Source organism: Fundulus heteroclitus, chromosome 20 (genome assembly GCF_011125445.2).
Source record: "Fundulus heteroclitus isolate FHET01 chromosome 20, MU-UCD_Fhet_4.1, whole genome shotgun sequence".
Taxonomy (NCBI): Eukaryota; Metazoa; Chordata; class Actinopteri; order Cyprinodontiformes; family Fundulidae; genus Fundulus; species Fundulus heteroclitus.
The window spans coordinates 3,072,323-3,097,998 of record NC_046380.1 but is presented as its reverse complement, the minus strand read 5'-3'; the positions used below and the strand labels follow the sequence as shown (position 1 = coordinate 3,097,998).

General features: G+C 38.5%; 3 protein-coding genes across 3 annotated transcripts in view; 2 read left to right on the top strand and 1 right to left on the bottom strand.

Annotated features, from left to right (window-relative positions):
* Positions 1 to 25,676, top strand: part of LOC118567219 (nuclear factor 7, brain-like) — a gene marked incomplete in the record, with an annotated part of 854,268 nt that overhangs the window by 351,034 nt on the left and 477,558 nt on the right.
* Positions 1,164 to 8,034, bottom strand: si:zfos-1056e6.1 (uncharacterized protein LOC107988029 homolog). Its single transcript, XM_036151818.1, has 9 exons — positions 7,917 to 8,034; positions 7,083 to 7,147; positions 4,665 to 4,712; positions 4,522 to 4,586; positions 4,400 to 4,437; positions 3,018 to 3,097; positions 2,046 to 2,108; positions 1,913 to 1,963; positions 1,164 to 1,695 (listed from the first exon to the last, which is right to left on the bottom strand). Exons 1-9 carry the CDS (start codon positions 7,990 to 7,992, stop codon positions 1,642 to 1,644), a joined length of 540 nt encoding a protein of 179 aa, XP_036007711.1. The 5' UTR covers positions 7,993 to 8,034; the 3' UTR covers positions 1,164 to 1,641.
* On the top strand, positions 11,658 to 24,301 carry si:dkey-222f2.1 (keratin, type II cytoskeletal 8). Its single transcript, XM_036151801.1, has 10 exons — positions 11,658 to 12,164; positions 18,018 to 18,226; positions 18,296 to 18,356; positions 20,197 to 20,292; positions 21,980 to 22,144; positions 22,225 to 22,350; positions 22,431 to 22,574; positions 22,680 to 22,756; positions 23,540 to 23,586; positions 23,781 to 24,301. The coding sequence occupies exons 1-10, from the start codon at positions 11,850 to 11,852 to the stop codon at positions 23,900 to 23,902; spliced, it is 1,362 nt and encodes a 453-aa protein (XP_036007694.1). The 5' UTR covers positions 11,658 to 11,849; the 3' UTR covers positions 23,903 to 24,301.

Here is a 25,676-nt window from a genome sequence, read left to right as displayed (position 1 = left end):
CTAGTCCATCACAGGGCAAACAACCATGCTCATACACCTAAGGGCAATCTAGAGAGACCAGCCATGTTTTTGGGAGAAAGCCAGAGTGCCTAGAGAGAACCCACACAAGCACAATTAACAGATTCCCTCCAGGGGAATTCTGTGCTCTTTACTGAGAGCCAGCTGCTAGCAGCAGACTAGAACAGCTTGTTTGTTTGATGCGTTTCATCTCGTCTGTCTTCATACCTTCAACGTCACTCCAAACATCCCAGTTCTAAGAATAGACCTGCAGAGCCGCATCTCTAGACTGTTCAAGCACCCCTGCATGCCTGCAAATGCACTTCCTGGTTTACTCAGCTGTGGCGATTTAGCCATAAATGTCCACAAGTTGTCAGAGGAAGAACTCAGAAATAATTTATATTTTAAGTTCTTGAAGGTTGTGTTTTTGGTTCCTAAAGTCTACGGTCACTTACCTTCAGATTTTTATGTTTAAAGAGTAAAAGCAATTTCAAAGATCAGCGGTTTAACCTGGAAAGAATTCTTGAACAAAGAAAGGTCTAGTTAATTCATACAGAAAGGTGTAAATGCTCCAGCATGAATATGATATTAGACCAAAGATTTATACGACAATTTGTCAATTTCTTTCAGAAACATCTAAAAGAAATTTGAAAAGAGTTTTCAGTGTTGATTTTAAACTATAGTAGTATGCAAATACATTTTAATTAATAAATCTGAGAAGCAGAAGTACTTCCAAGGCTGGACCTAAATATGTCTAAAAGTACTTACCCCTTTTGACTAAAGGACAGCTCTGTCTTCTCCTCTGTTTTGATGCGTAATAAATTATTATGGATCTTTGACCATTTCTCTTTGCACAATGTCTCCACATCAGCTAGAGTCTTTGGTCTTCTATTAAACCCTCTTTTCTTCAGCTCAACCCACATGATGAGTACGGGGAAACCAATAATTCAGGCGAACACGGAGTTGAACTTTAATAGATTTATTTATTTATTCAGGTGATGAGCTTTGGTCCCAGAGGTTCTGAGTTCAACTCCCACAAGCTACCATTCTGGGTCCCTGAGCAAGACCCTTAACCCCCTATTGCTCCCCTGGCGCCACACATTGGCAGCCCACTGCTCCCAAAGGGAATGGGTTAAGATGCAGAAGTAAATTTATCCATTGTGAGATCAATAAAGTTCTATTATTATTATAGTGACATAGTGAATTAAAATATTTTTTAATTCCTTAGCTTCACACAAATACAAACACTTACATTTACACTTAATTACTTTGGGTCTGTCTCCCTACCTACCTACTAATAAAATCTCTTTTTCAAGAGAAACAGCACAATTGTTTTGATAAAAAGTGCTTTCATACCTACCATGGAAAATAAAATAAGCCTTTAAAAGGTCAGAAATAAAAGAAAATAGCTAAAGTAGAATACAGGGTTAAAATCTGCTACAATGAAGTCTCTCCTGTTCCTTGTCTTTTAACATCTGTTAATCTCTATCCTTTTAATTTCATTGTGTAACAATATAAAGCGACATTTAGACTAACGAGCTACTGATTGTAGAATCTTATGCTGTCTGTTGTTATTCATACACCATGTGGGAGACAAAGGGAAATCAGGACGATGCAGGAAAACCGCCAGTCAGAGACGTCGCTCTACCAAAGAGGGGCTCTGCTCAGAACACCTTTCCAGCTGTGAGAATCTGCCACCTGAAGCAGAGGTAAACATAACAGGAGACTTAAAATACACATACAAACATCCCGTCTCTTAAAAAATATCCACAATCTAACATCTTTTTTTTAATGAGTTTAAAGAAGGTTTTTAGGAAGACTGCGACTCTGTGGCTGGATACAGTGGCTGTTAGGAAGAGGAAGTTTAACCTAAAGTTTCTCTCAGCGGACATTTTTTTCTGTTAGAATGTCTCACCTGCATTTTCTGATAAAGAAACCTCAGCTGCTGGTCGAGACATTCAATCTCCTGAGAAAGGAAACGAGAATGAATGCTCAGGTGGACGCGTGGCCAATCAGAGCGGTCGCACCCGTAGGTGTACGTGACCCACCTGCATCCGTTTTTCATTGTGACGACATTTGATCTGAGGCAGAAGCTCATTCAGTCTCTGGATCTGCAGAAGGAAAAATAAATAAGCACATGTTGTAGAAGGTGATTTTAAAGAAAGGGCCAGGCAACATAGGAATGCACCTAGCCCTGAAACACACAGATTTATGTTGAAATGATGCATCTAAATGCTTCATAATGAACTAGCATGCACATTCTCATCATCTATTAGGAGCTGAGTTCTTCTTTAGAGAGTTAAATAACCTTTTCAGTCAAAAACCATATATTAGCCATGTTATAATTTAATATTTGCAATCTATTGTCAGACAGCAAATTTGCCTTGTTTTGCTTCTTTTCTATTTTTCCATACTCACATGTGCCGATATGGCTAAAGCAGATTTATTTTATTTTTCTCAGCCATCCAGACTGCCAGCATTTAAAATATGACACTTTTAAACAATTAGAGGTTGATCCTCTCTTTAAAAAACATCTTGACTTTAACTAATATAACCTTAAATAAACCAAGGTTAGATATGATAACAACAATACTACTACTACTACTACTACTACTACTACTACTACTACTAATAATAATAATAATTAATAATAATAATAATAATAGTGCAGATTCAGGAGTTAAAACATCCCCCTGTCCTGAACACATTATTGTCTGTTTTTTGTATGAAGAAGTCATAGAAACCGTTAATTTTCCAGGAGTTCAATTATAAACACTGGTTTTCTTCTCTTTCATTTTGAATTTTGAAAGAGTGAACATGTTCTTGCCAAAGTAGAAATAAACGTTTTATCAGTAAGCCACAGCTAAAGGAAAGTTAACTGTCTGGAGTCCAGATTTGTTTGTGTCTCCTATAATCCTGCCTGTAAAAAGCTCCATTTGTTCCAGTAAAGCCTTTCAAATGTTCTGACATTAGTGAACAGCAATAACTCCACTGCACCACCGTGAAAACAGCCGTCTTACCCTCCTGTCTATGGCCTGCAGTCTGGTCTTCAGGCTCTTGTTGATCACAGTCACTGGAACGGTTCTGGGTTTGGGCCGCACTGAAGCAAAATCACAGCTGTTAGTTAAACGTACGGCACGTTTTTACCACAGTGGTAAATAAACTGCTAACCTGCATGTTAACTCCTAACGGATCTTTGTGACACATTTGTTAGTTAAGGACGCAAACCTACAAGAAATAAACCTTTTTCTCCCTGTGTCTGAATTTAAACCAGACTAAACCTTTCCTGTGTCACTCACACAAATGGTGGCAAACGGCGACAACAACGACAAGACAGGAGAGAATGGTGGCAGCGAATGAAAATTCAGTCGTGTATTTACAAAATAATAATTTAACAAGGCTTGGATCAGTAACCCGACCATAGCAAGATGACTTTGGCTCCGCCTAGCTCCACTCATACATCTGGGACACCACCATAGGAATTGCCTTTATTGAAGGCTGGGCCTTATCAAAAATCCTTGCATCTGATTGGATAAGCCACTTGTCTGTCATCTTTATCGACGTGCTATTTCAACCACTCACACCGAAGCTAACCCGTGACGCTGTGAGAGCGACGCAGGAAAAAACTAAACTTTTTTTTTAAATGTGTTTGCGGCTCTAGTGGCACGCGTTTTATTAACAGTGAGCTGACAGGAAGAGAAAGACAGGCGGCAAAGCGCCGCGGGTCGGAGTCAATCCCGGGCCGACCGCGTTGAGGACTAAAGGCCTCCTAATATGGTTCGCGCTAACCGCTCCGCCACGGGCGCGCCCCGGAAAAGAAAACTTGCCAAATCCAGTCAGGAGAAGGGCGAAAACATGGTTTCCACCAACAAAAGCCTTCAGAGCCGTTCTCTGATGTTCTTTTAATGAAACAATATTAGGTAGATTGGACAACACGGAAGAAATAGCAGCATCAATGTTAACGCTTGCTTCCTAGATGTGAGCCGCCATTGTTGTCTGAATTAAAACAGTCTCATGGTCGCTTCTCCACTACGTCACATCTATGAAACTCCAGCCCTGCGTCCTGATTGGTTGGACAATAAAATTGGTTAAAGAAATCACTCTCTATGGGAGATGTCCCAGATGGATGTGAGTGAAGCTAGGCGGAGCGACATCCATCTGGCTAGGGTCAGGTTAGTGGATCAGAGCAACCAGACTTAAAAATGTATTTTCCAGTAGAGCTTATCATTGTGCTGTAATCCCAGACTTTTACTGTTGCCGCTGCACATCATCTAACAGTTTTTCCTCTGGTAAAAAGCCTTTAATTAGATCATTACAGCAGTAAAATCAGCTCTAATGGATATTTCTTGATTTTTCAGACAGTCCAACAGCGCTGCTGGACAACAGGCGAGTAAACCGTTACCGTGTTGAAAGAACCTGGTCACCTCGAGCGTGTGTGGCCTGTGGAGAAGCACAGACATTATTTCCCAGCGACTGATCACTGAGGAAGGCGTGTAGACGTACGCGCTTCATCCGCTCACATACGTGTGTTTGCTGTTCGCAGGCATGGAGCTGTTCAGAGGGATCAGATGGCCGTGGTGATTCCTTACCTGCACAGGTGATATGAAGAAGCTTTCGTTTATGTTCAGTGTTCTGGGAATGTGTGTATTTCACTACAAAGTGTTTACCTTCAATACAACGTTGGGAGAGTTCAGCCCAAAGGTGTCGGTGATGATCTGAGACGATATAAAAGCACGCGTTATCAAAAGAGACGATGTTAAAACGTTGATTTAGGCGAACAGTGACTTAGCTGGGCTGACGCTATATAAAGGAGGGGAAAGAGAAGGTGGAGCTAATAACACACAGGTGAGATGGCTAAGATCTAATTAGTAGAGACGCACCGATCCGATACCTGCAGTTATCGGCTCCGATATTGACTAATTAGGTGGATCGGATATCAGATGATTGACGCCGATCCAGTAATTTATTTTTTTATTATTATCATACACAGAAATATAGTTACAGCAATCTAGTCACTTCTATTCTATGTCAGTAACGCACAGCAGCTAGCTAGCTAGCAATTACAGAGCAACATGGTGTAAGTGCCGGACCGAGCCAAGTCTGCTATCTGGAAACATTTCAGACTTGATACGCCAAGATGTCCGACTGCAACATGCAGAATCTGCAATACATAAGTTGTGAGGTGATAATGTTGGTAAATTCAACACCACAAATTTAAATAAGCACCTCCAAAAGCACCATTTTGGCAGATCATGCAGAACTTTTTTTTAACAATGTTTATTTCAAACCTGATAACTTCACTCACATGGCGAGGTACGCAGTATTTAGCAGCTCCTTTAGTGACAGACTTAGACATCCTGTCTGTAAAAAGCTATCAGACTATACAATGCTGCACTATAACTGAAATAACTAATGTGCAATTGCTATTTAATACACTGTGCAATAATCTGTACAATAATCCTGTGAAGAAGTGACTCCTGCTGTTAGTTATCTCACTACCTCACTGTTGCTCCTTACCTGGTACCACTTTAATGTACGTCAATCCATTTGTGTATAAGTCACCTTAAACGTATACAAGTCATCCTAAATCTCTGCTTTATTTCCTTTTTGTATTTTTTATTTTTTTATTGTTTTGATCCACTGTATATATGTGGACACACTGCACCTTTTCCTCCATTTGGCACCTTCTTTTGATCATTGAGCCAATGTGACATGTGAATTTCTCCACTGTGAGATCAATAAAGTCGATCTTATCTTATCTGATTGGATCGGTATCGGTTATCGGCTGATAAGCTTAGTCCAGGTATTGGATTGGATCGGAAAAAACTGGATCGGTGCATCTCTACTAATTAGAGGAGGGAGAGGAGGGCAGAGAACTGGCAGGAGCAGAGGGAGAACTGAATCTAACAGGGGAACATTAGAATGACCAGATCTGAGGGAAAAACCTGACTAAACTACGGAAGAGCAAATTTAACAGAACAGAAATAATCAGACCATGAGCTAACTAAAACAGGAACTAAATCTAACAGTACAAGAATATAGTGAGAGCATAATTACAGAACAGAAGTAAACTAACAAAAGGTACGCATAAAATTAAGCTCTAACAGGACTACTAAAATAATATAAGCTAGTTAGACAGGAACGGAATCTAACCGACACCAAAACATATTACTACCATGAATACTGGACAGAAAACTAAACAGGAGACAAAATGGAAGATCTAGGGGTGAACAATACAAAGGTGCAAAACAGCCAGACTGCAGGATCCCAGGGAGCTAACAAAAGTAATCACACCCCTGGGGATCCTGACAGCGATGGATTGTGCAACCACCAAGAGGTTGATGTAGGATCACTCTCTGGCTTCTGCTGACATGTGGCACCTACAGTTCGCTCTAAAACTATTCACACCCCTGGCAGATCTAAACTTTAAATGACTTTCAATAAACTGAGACATTTGTTTTTGACAGGAAGTGGGAGGGCACGTCTCTAAAGATAAAGTGAGTGTATTTGCCTTGACTTGAGCAGGTAAATCTGCCAATAGAATAAGATGTTTACTCTTAAAATAGGAGCAACTCATCTCCATCGATTTATTTCAAGTGAATACAGTAGATCTATGTATCTTATTTTAGGAGTAAAAACACTAATTCCATTGGCAGATCATGTTATTTAGCTGCTCAAATCAAGGACAGTTACACTCTTTTCAAGAATATTTTACTTACTTTTAGTTCCATTTTTGCAGTGGTTAGTTTGTCTATTTCCATCATAACCACAGATTAAGGTTTTTCTCTATTTGTCACGTTACAACCCCAACATTTAATGAACTTTATTTTGGATTTCATCTGAGACACCAGCACAATGTAGTTTTATTTTATTTATTTTTTATTTTTTTTTTGTATTTTACAAATACAAATATGAAAAGTGTGGCATGCATTTGTCTTCAGGACGCTGTGAAAGTGTCCTAGCTCCTTCCCACAAAAAGGTGAACGACTTTACTGGCATGAAATTACTTCAATATACATAGACAAATAATATTATTAATTATGCAGAGGATAAATGAATAAAGGTGATGCAGTGGATTTGGATACCTGTTTGATTGTGGTCACCTGAGCTGTGGAAGGAAAGGAGACTTCTCGAAGGGCCACGACTCCATCTGCAGTAAACAGATAAACATGATTTATAAATCTTTATGAACTCTTAGTATGTAAATAAATACACTATCAAAACAGTTATCCAATTTCAAAGTAAATTAATATCCCCAGCAAAGCATTTTTGTGGAAAAGGTAAGACCTGTTCTGGATCCTATACCTCATAAATTAACCCACAGGATGTCATTAATTTGTAAAAAAAAAAAAAAAAAAAAAAAAAAAAAAGAAAAAAGAATCCAAACGTTTGTTAAACTCATTAAATTAGTTATTTTTCATTCACTGTGAATAAATCATGAAGACAAAGAGCGTCTGGTCAGATTATATAAACAGAAGATGATGGGTAAAAAAAAAGTTACACAGGGACAGAAATCATCCCAGTTTATAGCAAACATTTACACATTTGCTGCATTTAAAACAGAAACGACTCCATTCAGGCATTATTGTGTTTATTTATCCTGTCATTCGGGTTCAAATAGATATTTTTCTTTTTTCTGATCGGCAGCTTGAAGCTGCAGGTCTGATCATCAACCCCTGCCACCAGGAAAGCAGCGCCGACGCGTCACTTTATTGAGATAACACGGGAAAAAAAATCAAAGTGTCAGTAATCATTTAATTACTGAAATATGTATAAAAAGTAATAATAATACAATTTTAAAACCACCATTGGTTAACGTTTGCGTCATGCGCTCCTCATTCATAGGTTAACAACGCGGTTACCATGACAACAGATGCGCATTTTCTGGCTGACGCGGAGGAAAAACTAAAGTTACAAACCGGGTTGGTCAAGGCGCTTCAGGGCGATCCAGAGCGCTCGTTTACGCGGAGGTTGGTCCAACCCGACAGGAGTCATTTTATTTTATTTTATTGCGTCTGAGAGGTGGAGTTCTGCAGCCCGGCGCCACGGCTTATCACACGTCCGGTTGGGATTTTCAGAATAATACATAGAGACAAATATTTACAGTAATGGGTCTACAACCTGTGGACCTTAATAACTTTGACTACAAATTATATTTTTATTATGGTATTTAAATATAATAATGATAATAAATGTAGGTTTTAGCATTTTTTTCTTGGGCTAATTGCTTTTAATTTTCACAACAGAATGATGCTAAAAGTGCCAGTAATATTTAATTTTAAATCAATCTTTTTTCATTATGTTAGAAACTATGATTTTTTTTTACATCAGTATCCACAAATATCAAGATCCCATCCATCCTCTTTTTTAAACCTCAAAATAGACATAAAAGGGTGTTTCTTTAACGATGACAACATATTTCCTACAGTAAATCTTTATAAAAAATTATACAGTTTTTTTTTTATTTTTTTTTATTTATTTTTTTTTTTCAAAAGGCCAGACAACATTTGCTGCTCTGAATGAGTTTAATTCAGGTGGACTGTAGGAAAAGTGGCTCTTTAGACCGTAAAGGTTGCAGCCCCTGGTATATCACAATAAAAGGAATGTCAGAAGGTTTTTTAGAAAGGATTACAAAGAAAAGTTAGTTTTTTTTCCCACGAGAAACGATTATCTGATTGCATAAAGATATATTTTCTCCTGATTAATTAATGTATGATTAATAAAAATAAAAGCTATCAGAAAATGCGCTAACTATGTCGCCCCCTGCTGGTCTCAGCTGTCAACTACAAGTGAACGAGTTTTTCCCCACCTGTTAAAATGTTGGGTTGAAAATCATTATTACATGTTTTCAGTGGATGTTTTGCTGTTTTTTAATAGTTTTATTACAGTCCTCACAATATATAACTGAAAAGTCCCGTTATGTTTCAGTTATTAGTTGTATGAAAACAGTGCAAATATGTGCACCATCGACCCAAATAAAAAAGAAATCAAACATAAATTTTGTAAAACAGCGCATACAGCTTATATGATAACAGCAGCCATGGTGATCTTTTCTGAGATTGTTGGCAAATTTTCCATTTAACCCTCTTAACCAAGCTGAGCACTAAATACTGAGCACAAGGTAAAATACTGACCTATGGTGGCTTCGATTGTTAGCTACAGATGAAAATAATTTGTAGATCAACACTATTTTAAAATTTGTTACAACTGATCAGTGAAAAGTTTCCTCAAATAACAAAACTGGCGTGCAACAACTTAAAACTGCTAATTTTAAAATAATTTAGACAGCTATATTTTAATTTTAACAATTACCCGAAACAGCAGTTTTGTAACTGAGATATGAGATGAATGAATTAACAAATTTAGAAACTGAAGGTATGAAAAGTATAGTACTACCTCTGATTTGAATTTCAGAAATTATACTTAACATTTTCTGACGTAATATTTTACCTAACTTCCTACTGTATTATTTTAAATCAAAATCCTGGTCCAATTTCTAGAACAATAAAATCTCACTGAGATTTAAAACCTCTTTTCCAGGAAGGACATGGCAAGACTGCAGCACCTTTTACAAATAGTAGCAATTAGATCCATAGAGTGATATAAATTCATTCAATTGGGAAAAAAAGGCATTTAAAAAAAAACTAATAAAACATCTGTCAACCTATTTTCTAGTGTTCAGATATTAGAGAAACGGGGGTTTTCTAATATAAAATTTAATAATTTTGAATAAATACTGCATAAAGGTACAACTGATATTAACAATCATTTAATTGTGTAATTTAGTTTCAACTACGACTGAAGATCAAGTGTGATAAAACATATTGTAGGAATTTTTAATAATTTTTTTAATCATCTTCAAAATTTCGCACTCCACAGGCCTCTGATCATTTTTGTAATAAGTTGTTGTTTTTGTTGTTATGATATGGACTAAATGTGTCTGAAATAAAGGTGAATTATATGCTAGTTTATTCGATGGCAGATGTAAATTATGACCAGAGAGCATCCATTCACCTTAAAAAGCAACATGCACTTCAAGTTAAAAGCTGGATACTCCTTTTTTTAAATCACCAGAATTGTAATTTAACGAGTTATCTTTGGTGATTATTTCAGATATTTAGATAATTTAAGTGTTGTAAGGTGTCATATCTCCACAGACATATTTTCTAGTGGAATAACCACTCAGAAAACAGTTATAAGCAGTTATCTTCTTTTTTTTTTTCTTTTTTTTCCTAGAAACTATAGTTTTAAGACAGGAAAACACCAAGTTTGGATTTTATTAGTTAGTTTATTAGCTCTGAACATACTAATTTGGTGAGTTTAGCAACTCAAATCTCTGCTTACATGGTTGCATGACAATGAATAGACCACATCGGGATGTTTTATTGATCACATATCATGTTATAGCCATTTAATCTGACACTATCCCAACTAAGGTCAGAGCTCATTATTCAACAACAAGAAAGAGAGACTGGGCAAAAAAAATTGTTTTTAATTGGGAGAGTTTCAAGACCAGTACCACTGCTGACCCAAAAGAACACAAAGTCCCGTCTCACATTTATCAAGAACCTCTGGATGGACCCCTAAGACGTTTGAGAACATATTCTGTGGACTGACCAAAATGCCAATAGTGTGTCCCATTACATCTGGCTATCTAACACAGCATAAAAAAACGACATGTTGACGATCAAATCTGGTGGAGGTGGTGTGATGGTCTGTTTTCAGGAACTGGACCACCTACCAATCGGATCGTGAAAAACCCGCCAGGGCGGACAAATGAAATCAAATTCTGCAAAGAGGAGCGGGCCAGAGTTCCTCCACGGCGACGCAAAAAATGCCAGGTGTTGCTGCCAAAGAGGAGGGAGCAAACCAATATTATGTTTCAATTGGCTGCTTTAAATTTTCCTTAATAAATGAAATCATCATTTGAAAACTGAATTTGTATTTACTCGGGTTATCTTTGGCATTAAAATGTCAGTGTGGCACAAAAAAGAGGGAAGGGATCTGTAAGGAGCAAATACTTTTTACTTTTATTTATTAACAGAGATCGACTCTTCTTAGGTTTAAACAAATAAAAGAAAAGATAATTACCAATATTTATTCAGCCTGAACTCATCCATTCATCAAAGTGGGTCAGATAACCGAGTTTTGTTGGTACAGACGTTTGAAATAAACACGCAGTCAGATCTTTGCATAAAAAAAAAATAATGCGGATTCTCCAGGGACGCCGACAGTAATCCGGTTACTCCCTATACGGGAAAAATGATAATAAAGCCTGAAAGATCTGCGAGATCTTTCTTTAAATGTTTTTAAAAAAAGCGTGAAACACAACCGGAGAAACACCTGGAGGGCTTCAGATTGTCCATCGGGATCAGATTCCCTTTCCTGGAGGACAATAGGAGAGAGGAACCGTCAGCCTGTTGTCTTCTGGGCATTACGTGTGGAGGAACCTGTGGAGGAACCTGTGGAGGTCTGCTGTGTTTCAGCTCGTTTTCACCTGAGTGGAGGATAAATCTGATGTAGCATGAATGCTGCTGTCAGTTCACGGCAGACATGTTTGACACTGTTGGCCCAGATCCTGGAACACCAGACATCTGACACCAGCATCTGAGGAGCTCCACTTTCTCCCCTCCTCCTGTGACTCCCCTGGGGGAGGCTTAAAAGGTCGGGGGGACACCTGAGATGCCTCCTTGTTGCTGGACGCCCCGTTCTCACCTGCTCTCACCTGCTCTCACCTGTCCTCGCCTCTTTTACTTCTTTACCAGTTTCTCACATTTTCCCCCCCTTGTCTTCTTCTCCTCCGTCTCCTCGCCTTGCCGTTGACTCCTCGCTGCCTTCGCCCCCCCGGCACCATGAGCCTGAGCCGGAATAAGCGCATCAGCTCCAGCAGCTCGGTCCGGAGCAGCGGCGGCGGCTCCAGGAGGCTGAGCGGCTTCGGCCCGGGTCAGGGCGGCTTCAGCGGCGTGTCTCTGAGCAGCAGCTCCCTGTACGCCGGGGCCAACGGGCACCCGTCTGGTCTGGGGGCCTCGCTGACGTCTCTGTCGGTCAACAAGAGCCTGTTGGCCCCCCTGAACCTGGAGATCGACCCCAACCTGTCCATGAGCCGAGCCCACGAGAAGGAGCAGATCAAGAGCCTCAACAACCGCTTCGCCAGCTTCATCGACAAGGTAAAGAAACCGGATCCTGTCCACAGAATGAGGTTACTTTGGTTAAAATTAAAATAAAAAACATTTTGTGTTAATGATCGTGTATGGATGTTTCATTTTTTTTTAAAAAGGGCAGAAAACTTTCTGTTTTTCCTCCTTCTCAGCCACAGTCTTTGGATCACAAAGTTTTGTGGTCAAACATCCATGTCCTCTGCTTTTGGGCGGCCCTGAACACCATTAAGATCTATTTTCTGACATAATACCAGATATCTCTAAAATCAGTTCAGTTTTATTCCATTTATCCAACATAAACATAGTGTGATTCATTTTCAGGAGGTAGGGAAAAATTCAAGAGAAACACTAAAAAAGCAAAGCAAAACTGATTACTAAACCTTAAAACAGCCTTTATAGTATTTACTGTAGCTATGAATCAGTAAATGTGAGCAACAGAAAAGGTGCTTTATTGTTATTGCATATATATCAGATCCTACAACAAAATGTCTCATTCACACTTAAAATGCTGCGGTATCTTCATTTCCTGTTTTCACCACCCGTACCAAAAAGCTCAATAACACGCAATAAAAACTAATAAGAGCAAGTAAACTGATATAAAAAGAGGTGCGTGTCTGCGGGAGGGAACCCTCAGGAACCAACGGTGAATGGGGGGTTTGTAAAATGTATTGCAGGAGCCTTTTGTAACATCATGGCTGGTAAATCTGCTCCAGAGGGGGTAAAGGAAGAATGATACTCTGAGCTGTTTTAGTCATCCTTTGGGGAGCTGCTCGGTCAGCTACTGAACAGTTAATACACTTTCTACTGCTGCACGGTAGAAGGACTCCAGCCGTTTGGCAGACTGCTGGACCTTCCTCAGCTTTGTAAGGAGCTACAGGCCCTGAAGGGCATTTTAATGACAATATCTGACTTCACAAACCATTTAGGATCTTTACTGACGTTAATCCATATGAAAATTAAAACTAGACATTCTCTCCACCGTCTCTCCTCCTGTTTCTACTTCTCTGTGTGAGATCTGAAATCATTTGTTATCTTCCTGTTCGAGATAAGTCAATAAGTCAGCAAACATGACGATCTTTATACGTGTGTTGGGTGGCGAGGCAGGCAATAAAGGAGCGGACTGAGCACACAGCCCTGTGCTGCACTGCAAAAACATGTCTAAAAATAAGTAAAGTTTTCTTGAACTGAGTGTATTTGTCCTTGATTTGAGCAGCAAGTTTAACTGATCTGCCAATGGAATAAGATTTTTGCTCTTAAAATAGGAGCAACTCATCTCTATCATCTTATTTCAAGAGTATTTTATCTAATTATCTTATTTTAGGTGTAAAAATACTCATTTCATTGGCATATCATCTTATTTACCTGTTCAATTTAAGGACGAATACACTAATTTCAAGAATTTTTTATTTATTTTTAATCCGGTTTTTGCAGTGTGAGCTTCAGGGCTGTTGAGGAGTGGGGTCCAAGCTGAGAAGGTCCAGAATCCTCCAACACAAACGACAAGGTGCTGCTTTTCTGTGACTAGCTTGGACTGATGGCATTAAAAGCTGAGATCCAGAAAAGGCGTCCTGACGGATGCGTCCCGTTCTTCTAGATGTGTTAGAGCAGCGTGGAGCGCCGTGTTTAAGGCATCCTCTGTAGACCCATTGGCCCTGTATTCATGCTCATTAAAGTTCCTGAGGAACGTCGGCTGGACGGCTTTCCCACAAAAGGAGGAACCATCTCTGTGACGGGGCTGGACATCGATACCCTTCTCAGAGAGCACGGCTGCGTTCTCACGGAGTGGCTAACAATAAAGGACAATAAAGGCTTTGTTGACTTCTCTGCTGTGCATGCAGTGGCAGAATTTCAACCGGACCAAGTCCAGCTTGGCTGAATTTACAAAATGAAAGTTAATTTTGTTGTCTTTATTCTCTTAAAGTAAATAAAAGTGTAAATATAAGCGGTTGTGTATTTTAGTCAATTTGGCGATCCTGAGAAATACAAAAGGAAACGCATTATTGGGAATCACTGGACAAATTTACAGTCATCTAAAGTTATGGATATGATATGAAGACATTTCTGATTTCCTTCGTGCTAAAATGTGCATCACTGTATTATTTAAGCTTTTAAAAACTTCACTCTGACTTTTAAATGAGGTGAAGAAGAACCTGAATACTGCCTGCTTTTTTTTTTACAGATGACTCGAAACCTTGACTAAATTTATTGACTATTAAAAGCTAAGAATATAAAAAAATATACCTAATACATGTCTGACCTTTACTTATAGAAATTGATCAGAAGATTAACAGGCTGTGTTGAACAGGATAGAATAGAATAGAATAGAATAGAATAGAATAGAATAATTCATAACAGGGAAATTACGTAAATCAATCAACAGCAAGTGACATGCAAATAAAAAACACACAGATGTACCTAAAGATCTGTGATAATAGTAAGAATAATAAGAATAAAATACAGAAATATGCTTTTGATCACAACGTAAAGCAAAGACAACAAAATTAACATTTCAATATTTTTAGAATATTTATTATTTCAATTGCTGTAAGAAACAAAGCAAATACAGGATGAAATATGTTTAATATGAGTTAATTAATGCAACGATGTGGAAACTACAGTGTTTCCACAGTGAAGTAGGTTTTTGAGTTTGTAGCCAAATATTTGTCACAAAGAATCTATTTTTGTTTAAAGGACTACAAAGTGTAATATTTTGGGATGTATTAGTTGAAAACTAAGCTTGTTTTTAGGGAAGTATATTTATTCTAATATATTTAGTAAAATCTTGCTGAAAAAGTTTGAAAGCTTTTCCATCCAGCTCTGCAGATTAGTGCTGAAATCCGAGGTGTTCGATGAAAGAACTGCAGACTTATCGATCCAGGCTTTATTTACTTTATAAATCAGCTCTGTAAAAAGAATATATTTAATACTATATGGTCTATTAAACATAGTTTTAACCACGCGAGAGGGGAAATAAATTAATTCCAAAGCAGAGTGAAGTCACAAACAATCCGACCTGCATTTAGTGCAGTAATTCGACGCCATCTGGTCCGTCTTAATGAAACATTAAAGAGCCAAATTCTCTCATGCACAGAAGCAATTAGTTCAATGTAGGAGACAAAGTTTTTCTTGTTGTGGGGTGACCTACTTTAAATCCTGATGAAAGTCAATACCATTATAGGATGTAATGGCATTTATTGATACTTATTGCAGAAACGATCTCATGCGTGACTTTTAAACATTCATTTAAAACCCAGAAGGTAAAGAATTCACCAGGGATTTAAAAAAAAAAAAAAAAAAAAAAAAGCTACATCCTGAACTGATGGTTCTGGATATTTAAGCCACCCGTCCCATTTGATTCCCATTGAGTGTGACTGTAACCTGATAAATCCGGTGTGACGTGAAGTGGTGCAGCATCAGAGGGGCTTTATTCTGCTCTGAACAGAACCGAGGCTTTGTCCTAACTGGGCTGCAGGCGGGAAACCTGAGCTCAACAGATACTGTCCTCAGCTTCTGTAACAATCAGCTTTGTGCCGGGGCGATCCTCTTGTTTCCTACTTTTATTCCTGCCCAACTTTCACCTCAAACTATTTCACATTTTGTCACGTTCCAGCCGCACAACTTCAAATTTTCCCTGGGATTTTAAGTGATGGAGAGTGTGTTGCATTTTGAAATAAAAGGAAATTATTTTTTACAGGTAAAACAGCCGTAAAGGGCAGCATATATTGTTATTCAGTCTGGCATCATAATATATATGAAGATTATGAAAGGTGTGCCGCAAGGACTCCATTTTGGGTCCTATACGGTTTTCAATTTCTGATAATCATGTTGGTCAAATTGTTACTGAGGCCAGTGTGCATTTATATGCTGATGACACAATAATTAAATGTAACATTGGTTTATTGACCATCTGCAGGCTGTATTTGAATGTACAGGATTCATATGTAGGATCATGCTATTTAAAAGCAAAGAAAAAAATAACTTTATCGTTGTTAAAAAGCTCTCTTTGAAGTGTCATATTGTGTATGCATAAACTTTACAGACACAAGCACACTCTCACAAACACCTACAGGTGCTTGGATTCAGGTAATTACAGATTTACTTCTATCCATAAACCCCTGTTATTATCTTCAGCTGTCACTTTTTATATGTCGTATTAATTAATCCTGTATATTCTTCAGTGATGATATCAAGGCATTGGTTGTTTGTACCTGTAATACTTTATCGGCTGGTTCTGCTGTTCTTTATATCTCTCTTTGCAGCTGTAGAAGCAGACTCACGGGATGTTATATCACTCTCTACCTTTCCTCTCCTCTTTCTCTTTCACCTTTTCTCCCTTTTAGCATTTTGCCTCATCTGTTTCTCTCCTTTTTTTCCCTCTTCTACCTGTTTCTGTGTCCATTGAAGGTTAAATAGTCCCAGCATAAAATCTAATAAGGCTACCTGCATATATAAATCAAGCAGAGCACTATGGTGAAAGCACTAAGGCTCCATTTGTGAAAGTAAAATCCATTGGGCTCTTTTTGGCATTCATTCTTAATTCTACATTCCCAGACAGGACACAAAACAGTATTGCATTTACCACATTTTAATAAACTGAAGCTAAGAGTAGGGTTCTTTTTTAAGAAATATTTCATATTTCTTCCCAGAGGCTCATTCACATCTTTTCTCTGCAACCTTCCTACCACTGCCTGACCATGATCATGAAGTTTACATGAATAATCCAGCCAGCTCTTTGCTCATGCTGCTTATTGTGAGCCTTGGGATTTATAACAAAATCTTACCCTCTCACACACCACTGGACCCTATGTCCATTGGTAAACCGGCCCTCATTATCTACCTGCAGACTTCTACACTGGAATGCCTTCATTTATGATTCCTATAATGATTCCTATTAATACTAAAAACAGAACTACCTCAGCCTTCTATTTTATTTTTTTGGCCTGATTTTGCACTAATATTTTATTGACTGTCTATGTACAATTTAAAAACCAAATTTTGCTGCTTTTATTTATTTCTTCACTGCATGTGCCCTCTTATTTACTTTTATCTGAATGTTATGTTGTCTGTGTACTTAGTCTGGTAAATATGTCTTGTCTTCACCGTGGGATAGTGAGAAACGTAATTTCGATCTCTTTGTATGTCTGGAGCATATGAAGAAATTGACAATAAAGTTGATTGATTGATTGATTGATTGATTGATTGATTGATTGATTGATTGATTGATTGATTGATTGATTGATTGATTGATTGATTTACAAATCCATCCTTGGTCAACAACCTCCCTATCTGCAGTCCAAGATGTCGGAAAGACAGAACAGTCACGTTCTATGTTGCCATGTAATGAACAGAGAGGTTACAGACAGGCCAGTAAACTAGATTTACAACAGAGAAAAATGCAGTTCTCTGCTCAAAACAATTACAAAGCAATCAGCTCAGGATTAATCCTGGGTTTGGATATCATAAGAAATTGATTTTAAGCTGCAATTAATTGATTTTACGTGTTATTAATCAATTACAGAGCTGCCTTAAGGGAGAATTTGAAAAAGTATGGGTTTGTTTTTATATTGGTGAGTATTTCATGACAAAGAAAACTAAATCTCTGCCTAAAGTAATGATTCAATGAATCTTAAGTCCAACAATGGATTCAAGTCAAAATCATGACTTGCTGTACATGAAATGGCTTTTTGAAGTAGAAATTAAAAGTAAAAAAACAACAAAGATGATAAAGACAACTGAAAAAGAAAAAACATTAAAGTATTTCACAGATATTTCGTACAGATCAAAAGCGCGAAACCTTGATCCCCAGGATGGGAACTGAACGTGTTACTCCTGTTTCCCGTCTTCCTTTTTTTTTTTACCCAGGTCCGCTTCCTGGAGCAGCAGAACAAAATGCTGGAGACCAAGCTGGACTTGCTGCAGGGACAGGGCGTCTCCCGGTCCAACGTGGAACCTTTGTTTGAGGCCTACATGGCGGGTCTGAGGCGTCAGATGGACCTGGTCAACAACGACAAGATCAAACTGGACGGGGAGCTGAGGAACATGCAGGGCCTGGTGGAGGACTTCAAACACAAGTAAAGCGAGTCCTGCTGCGTCCAGTCGTGTGTTTCCTCATGAGTTACACTGTCCTCTTTCTGCCACAGATATGAGGAGGAGATAAACAAGAGGAACAACCTGGAGAACGACTTTGTTATCCTGAAGAAGGTCAGGACCGACACTTTTAGTGACATTCAGTCTTACAGGCCTGGCGATGAAGAGGAACACTGTACTGACAGCTACTGCTGTTCATATTATGTCTCCAAAGCATCAAATCCAATAACCAATCAGGAATTTCTCATAAATTACATGGAAACAGCAACAAGTCCGTTTTTTTTTTTTTTTACCAAAGCCTGTATTAAATTTCTATTTCCACTCTTCTTGGTCTAAAAACAAGGTTGGCTGAAGAGATTCCATAGAATAAAACTCCCAGCATAGCATATGGTCAAATAAAAGCTTATTTCAATATCTGATCCAGCTCTCAGACTATAGATAGCTTCTTCAGTTGCTATATTTAAAACTTGTTCCTTTTTAAACAGGATTTATCCTTCAACCAAAATCTGCATTTCAATTCAGCCTGATTGTATTATAGTGTTAATTTACAACAAGCATGTTTTCAACAAAAATGGGTCCAGTTAATTTCCTTTTACGCAGAAATAAAGACAAAATTTAATTCATACCAATACAGTAATGCAAAACAGTCTAATTAAACAATGGGGGGGGGGGGGGGGCATCAGGCGGTCACACGTCTCCATAGTCCTGCTAATGGCTTAATTATGTGATTCAGGTGTGTTGAAGCAGAGACACGTTCCAAAAGTTACACAACAAATGCACTCAACAAACAATTTGTCGCTTGTTGAGTGCATTTCATTTGGATGAAAAAACATAGACCCAATTATGTGTGTGCAAATTCTCAGTTATCCGGATCACCGCAACAGCAAACAGGCTTAAATCTGAGGGAACCGGACTTTCACTCAGTTCTTTCTGAAGTCAACTATTATGTTTTCTCCTTTACTACATTCACAATCACTCAATAAACTTCTGTCACTATCAGGTTTTTGCTTCTGGGATTTATTTCAGACAAATCAACAAAGTTTTAAACAATGGTTTATATAAATTTATGCTAAAACAAATATATAACAGATGAAAAGCCCAGTTTCTGTGAAAGCTTCAAATGCCTCCTTTGTTTTAAAGTCTACCACCACAGCTCTAGATTATTGATTTATATTGTTTTATGAATACATTTCACTAAGTCAGAGATATCTAAATAAATATTTTCTAACTTGACACAATAAACAAGTTTTAGAGGCGGAAGGAGATGTGGGTTTTATTTTTTACATGCAGGGTTTGCTGCTCTACATGGCGGTTTGCTAAAGTTGCACAGAGAGAAATCCTGCATGTTGACCAAACGAGAGTCACGAAATACAAAATTGTGCTAAACTTTTAAAGCACAGGGACCCAAACTCTGGTCCCCAAGGCTTAAAATCTGATAAACTTCAGCTGGAAGAAACATTTGAGACGTCCAGGTCATTGAATCTTCAGAAAAAGGGTCTAAATCACAGATTTAAAGCCCATAAATCTCCTTTCATGGATATTCTTACATCAAATTACTATCAGTATTTTTATTTTATTTTATACACTTTAATTTTCTATTAAATTTGTAAACTTGCGTCCCATGTTACATGCCATATTCAATAAATAAGAAAATTACTGAAAAATGGCATTTATTCCAGTAACTCAGTTCGCTAAATAAAAACCATTATATAGATTAATCACACAGAACTGTTAATTATGATTATTTTCCACTTTCTGCTCATTAAAACCCAACATTTAAGATCAGAATATAACATGAGACCCTTGTGATTAAAAACAAGCATTTTTTTAAAAGAGAGAAGTTACTTTTAATCTCACCAGGACCCACATTCTAATTTATTTACAGCACAGTTAAAGTTTCAACATACTTTATTCCAAAGTTTTGAACATATTCTGTGATTATGTATATTTTCAGGATGTAGACTCAGCCTACCTGGTCAAAGCAGATCTGGAGGACAAAGTTGGAGCGCTGACCGATGAAATCAACTTCCTCCGCAGCATCTATGAGGAGGTATGGAAGGCTTTTAGCGCCAATAAAAGCTTCATGTGTCCTTTTATTTAGGTCTGTGTGATAGGAATCCTAACCAATAACTGACTTCCCAGAGTTATTGAATAAGGAAACGGTGGAGTGATGAGGATCCAGCACTTTTATTGAGAAATAGAGCAAAGATCACATAGATGTAAAGTAATGGCACCCCTCAGTCCAACCGCCAGCCTGTCTGCGCTGTCTCCACCTCTCCGTTGTCTCTCTGTTCCCCTAATACCCGACATGGCCTTGGCGTCAGACGAAACAGAGACATTAATATCCAGGACATTCATTATCTGCACAGTAAAATTCAAGCATTTAGCCTCGGCAGTCAGCAGAGCCGTGGAACAGCCGTCCCCGTATCTCCAGTGCTCACGTGTCTGAGTGGCGTCAGGCCATAGTGACTTCAGAATAATATTCCCATAACAGTCTGAAGTTATTTTTCCTGCTAAAAAAAAAACCTTTTTCCATGAGTTCATTTTTCTGTCCTTGTGTTCAGACAGAGACTCAGTTTTAACGGTTAACTGACAGTTTATGTTTGTTCAAAGCTTCTTCTTTTTTCTGTATTGTAAAGCAAATAAAAATAGTAAAGACAGAAAGACAGGGTTTAGTTTTTTTCACCTCAGGAATATCGCCTAAATTAGAAACATTCTGTCCAGGGAAAATTAAGTCCATGCATTTGTGGCTTCAAGGCTGGACTTATTGTAATTCTTTACTATCAGGAAGTCCACAAGTGCAGTTCTGCTGGTGGTTCCTAGAGTCTCTAAAAGTAGAATGGGAGGCAGATCCTTTAGCTATCAGGTTCCTCTCCTGTGGAACCAACTCCCAGTTTTGGTCCGTGAGGCAGACACCCCGTCTACTTTTAAGACTAATCTTAAAACTTTCCTTTTTGACAAAGCTTCTAGTTAGAGTGGCTCATGTTACCCTGAGATATCTCTATAGTTATGCTGCTATAGGCTTAGGCTGCTGGAGGACATCAGGGTCTATTTCTCTCTCTCTGCTGAGTTCTCCTACTGCTCTCCAATCTGCATTGTTTGTTGTTATTTCAGCTTTTAACTTTTTGTTCTCTGTCATTTCTTCTCTTCATAGAAGGTACACCTGGTCTGGCGTTCTGTTAGCTGTGACATCATCAGGGGAGGCAGATCATCCTCTATTACCATCTAACATAGAAAGTACTCCTGGGTCAATGTGAGCTTCTGAGCTTTCTGTGTCTCTGCTCTGTCTTCTCTAACATAGAAAGTACTCCTGGGTCAATGTGAGCTTCTGTGCTTTCTGTGTCTCTGCTCTGTCTTCTCTAAGCCCCAGTGGGTGGAGGCAGATGAGCGTTCACACTGAGCCTGGTTCTGGTTCTGCTGGAGGTTCTCCTCCCTGTTAAAGGGGAGTTTTCCTCTCCACTGTCGCTTCATGCATGCTCAGTATGAGGGATTGCTGCAAAGCCATCAACAATGCAGACGACTGTCCACTGTGGCTCTACGCTCTTTCAGGAGGAGTGAATGCTGCTTGGAGAGACTTGATGCAACCTGCTGGGTTTCCTTAGAGAGGAAACTTTCTCACCAGCCTGGACTCACATTTGGGACATTATTGTCTCTGCGTTCAGTTAATTCATGTCTCAAACTTTAGATCATGAGTAACGTTCGGCTCAAAATGTCAAGTCTGTTGTTTTCTGCACCAGGAGCTGCGTGAGCTGCAGGCCAGCATCAAAGAGACCTCAGTGGTGGTGCAGATGGACAACAGTCGCAGCCTGAATATGGAGCAGATAGTAGCTGAAGTCAAAGCGCAGTACGAGGAGATCGCCGCCCGCAGCAGGGAGGAGGCAGAGGCCTGGTACAAAAGCAAGGTATGATCGTTGCAGTTTGCAAAACAAAACAGATTGTTTTATGCATTTCAAAAGATGACAAGCTGTGTGATCGTTTCCAGTTTGACCAAATGTTCGTGCAAGCCAGCCAGTATGGAGACGAGCTGCGCCTCGTGAAGGGAGAGGTCGGCGAGGTCAACCGACTGATCAGCCGTCTGCAGAGCGAGATAGAGGCTGTGAAAGCACAGGTGTGCCTGCAAGCCGATATTTATCGAGCTATGACATGATTAAGATCCATCGCTGATTGCTTTTGGTGTCGCCCCGTCAGCGAGCCAGTCTGGAAAACCAGCTGGCCGAAGCAGAGGAGCGCGGAGAGCTGGCCGTGAAAGAGGCCAAAGCCCGGACCAGAGACCTGGAGGACGCTCTGCAGAGAGCCAAGCAGGACATGGCCAGGCAGCTGAGGGAGTACCAGGTGGGTGAGGAGCGGCGGAAATTAGGAGGAGAGCGAAAAGGAATGCAGAGTGGTGAAAACAGGCCGCGCATCGATGGGAAATTCTTAATTTGCTTTCCTCCGCAGGACCTGATGAATCTGAAACTGGCTCTGGACATTGAGATCGCCACCTACAGGAAGCTGCTGGAAGGGGAGGAGGACAGGTAGGAGAGGAGAGGAGGTGGGGGGGGGGCCTCCAAATTACAACTACAACTCGTTCCATCCACACAAAAACACGTTTAAATGCAATCCTTTACATTTTAAAGTCACTATCAAAGCAAGGACAGAATACTGAGCATCTGTGATAGAAGGTCAGGGGAAATTAAGTTTTTGTGGTCCACCCTGTGCTTCAGTCTTATGCAGAACCACCTCTTGCAGCAATGATTCGAAGAAGTCATTCGTCTGCCTGACTTTATCAGTCTTTTAATTTGTTGAAGGAGGATTTTGGACTCCCTCTCTTTGCCAACATTGCTTCAGTTCATTCAGGTTTTCAGTCTTTTGTTCCGGCGTCGCTGCCTTAAAGTCCCTCTCCAACATTTCCATCAGACGTCTGGACTCTGGTGTTGCAGCATCTTGTTCTCTATGTTGTAGATTTGTTAACATGTTTGGTCCAAACATCAGATGGTCTCACCTTAACTGGTTAATTAAGTTTGTCCCAAAGCCTTCCAGGTTCTGTGGCTTCAGTCCAAACCCATATCATCAGCCCCCACCACTGTACTTAACAGTTTGTAGAATATAAATCTGTTGAAATGCTTTTTTTGTTTTGTTTTTTAACAAAAATGGTGCTTTGCATTGTTTTTCTAAAACCTCTGCTTTGGTTTCGTTGTTCAAGAATTGCTTAAGTTCCTTCAGGTGTTACATAATTCTGAAACAGGTATTATTAAGGATTTTATTGAGAATGTGATAAATCTGATATATATTCTCACATCTACTTTCTTCCTGTTCAGACTTGGACAGCAGTCCATCCTGAACATCCACGCTGTTTCCAGCCACAGTGAGTAACATGCTGAGGACAACAATACATATTTAAGAAGCTTAAATCTGCACCTTCTGCTCAGAGGGAGTAAATCTGACAAAATAATTCTTCTGATTATATTTTCCACCTTTTCAGAACAAAAAAAAACAATTTCTATGTAATTGGTTTTGTTTGTTTTTACTCTCTTACTTTATGTTGATGATTCTTTCTAGCTCCAAAATATAACAATGGCTACCAAGGCAGCAGCAGCAGCAGCAGCAGCAGCTCTCCAGCTCCAAAACTGCTCATCAAGACCATTGAGACCAGAGATAACTCCAGATACAGCTCTCACTGAGACCAGATGCACGCTAAATGCTCCATTTTGGTCTTCTAGCAGTTCTCTCTAAAGGTCCTGGGATGCATGCACACCTAGAAATCATTAGCTTTTATATAAACAATTGATATGTACGTCATGATGACTTCATCATTATTTTAGAATTAGTACCAGGGCTCAGTTGTAATGGCATTAGCAGCCACTGTTTCCTCTTTAAGATAGACTTGATTTTACTTAAATTTAACCCATAATTATAGATGAAGAATAGCCTAAGAGTATTGTCTCTGTAATGACGACTTAGCCCAAAGTTAGCTTTTAGCTGCATTTAAGGTACATTTAAGCAATTATCTTCTGATAAAAATGTGATCATGGTTTGACTGAATTTATCTAAGTTACCTGTTAATTAACAAATAAACCAAATCTTAACAAATGGGTTGTGTTTGATTATTATTTTATTCATTCATTTGTTTTTTTCATTTGTTGCTAAAAGTGCGAGACAAATTTAGCAAAAGAGAAGTTTGTTGCTCTTATGAAAACTTTGTGTATTACAGTTTTTCTTTGATGAATTTCTCACAACAGAATTAAATTTTGCACAAAAAGTTAGTGCAACCTCCATAACATTTATGCTTGGGCGCAACCTAGTGGCAGTTTCATGTTCATTCCATCCAATGGCGCATACGCTTTTACAAGCAATTGAGCAGTGTTGTATAAAGTACTGAAATCTCAGAGTCAAGTAAAAGTATAAGTACCTCTCCAAAATATGACTTTGGTAAAAGTCGAAGTCACTGACTGAAATGTTACTTGAGTTAAAGTCTTAAAGTATCTGAAATGTCTTGTACTTAAGTATGAAAATTACTGTAAAAATAGATACATACTCAAGTAATGTAATGAAAAGTATAAGTAAAAAGTAAAACAAAGTCAACGCAGTTTGAATGACATTTTTTACATTTTGGTAAACTTTGAAGGTCAAATTCACTTAAAATAATATAAACAACCAAGTAAAGAAGAAATTCAGGCCAAGTTTAAACAGAAAATACAACCTTTTTGTAAGCTTTCAGTTTTTCTTCTTCAAGTAACGTCAGTGCTATACAAATTCTCTCTCTCTCTCTCTCTCTCTTTGTAACGAGTAACTAAACCAAACATTGAAAATGTATCGGAGTAAAAGTATGCAATTAAGTTCAGAAATATAGTGAAGTAAAAGTGAAAGTTATCAAAAAAATGTATACTCGAGAAAAGTATAAAGTACTCCGAAATATACTTAAGTACAGTAGTGAAGTATTTATATTTTGTTAGCATACAACACTGCAATTGAGTAAATACACATATCTGTAAAATGATCACTTTTCACTTGCTTTCGATCACTATTAACTTGCTTTTAGCATGTCTGTCAAAATGAATTAAACTTGTACAGATTAGTCATTGTTCATATGACTAATAATCTTCATTTCATTGCTTGTGTCATTGCACACAAAATTGTTGAAAATGTTGTGAAACATTTTGTACATGCATTTTAAAAATATTTTTATTGTGTTTCCATGAAAATGTCCATAAATAACTTTTCTCAGGTGAATCCTATTTTACACTCATGAAAACTGTAAGTTGCAACCAATGACAAGCCTCTTCCTCACCGTCACTCACAGTTGAATCCCAGGAACAAGAGTCTATACACCCTTATACAACTTTAATTATGTTGATCTTAGTAACTATGCTAACAGTAGCTTCTACATAACCATGTATGTTATAATTCTAGCACACGTGTTTAAAAACTACATTTTTGCTATTTCATAACTGATTT

Excerpts from the sequence above, each read along its gene's own strand:
- si:zfos-1056e6.1 (XM_036151818.1), bottom strand. The coding sequence starts at position 7,992 with ATGACTCCTGTCGGGTTGGACCAACCTCCGCGTAAACGAGCGCTCTGG. Across the intron at positions 7,148-7,916 it reads GAAGCGCCTTGACCAACCCG|ATGGAGTCGTGGCCCTTCGA; the intron begins GTTTGTAACTTT and ends TGTTTACTGCAG. Across the intron at positions 1,964-2,045 it reads ACAATGAAAAACGGATGCAG|GAGATTGAATGTCTCGACCA; the intron begins GTGGGTCACGTA and ends TTCCTTTCTCAG.
- si:dkey-222f2.1 (XM_036151801.1), top strand. The coding sequence starts at position 11,850 with ATGAGCCTGAGCCGGAATAAGCGCATCAGCTCCAGCAGCTCGGTCCGG. Across the intron at positions 12,165-18,017 it reads TCGCCAGCTTCATCGACAAG|GTCCGCTTCCTGGAGCAGCA; the intron begins GTAAAGAAACCG and ends TTTTTTACCCAG. Across the intron at positions 22,351-22,430 it reads TAGAGGCTGTGAAAGCACAG|CGAGCCAGTCTGGAAAACCA; the intron begins GTGTGCCTGCAA and ends TCGCCCCGTCAG.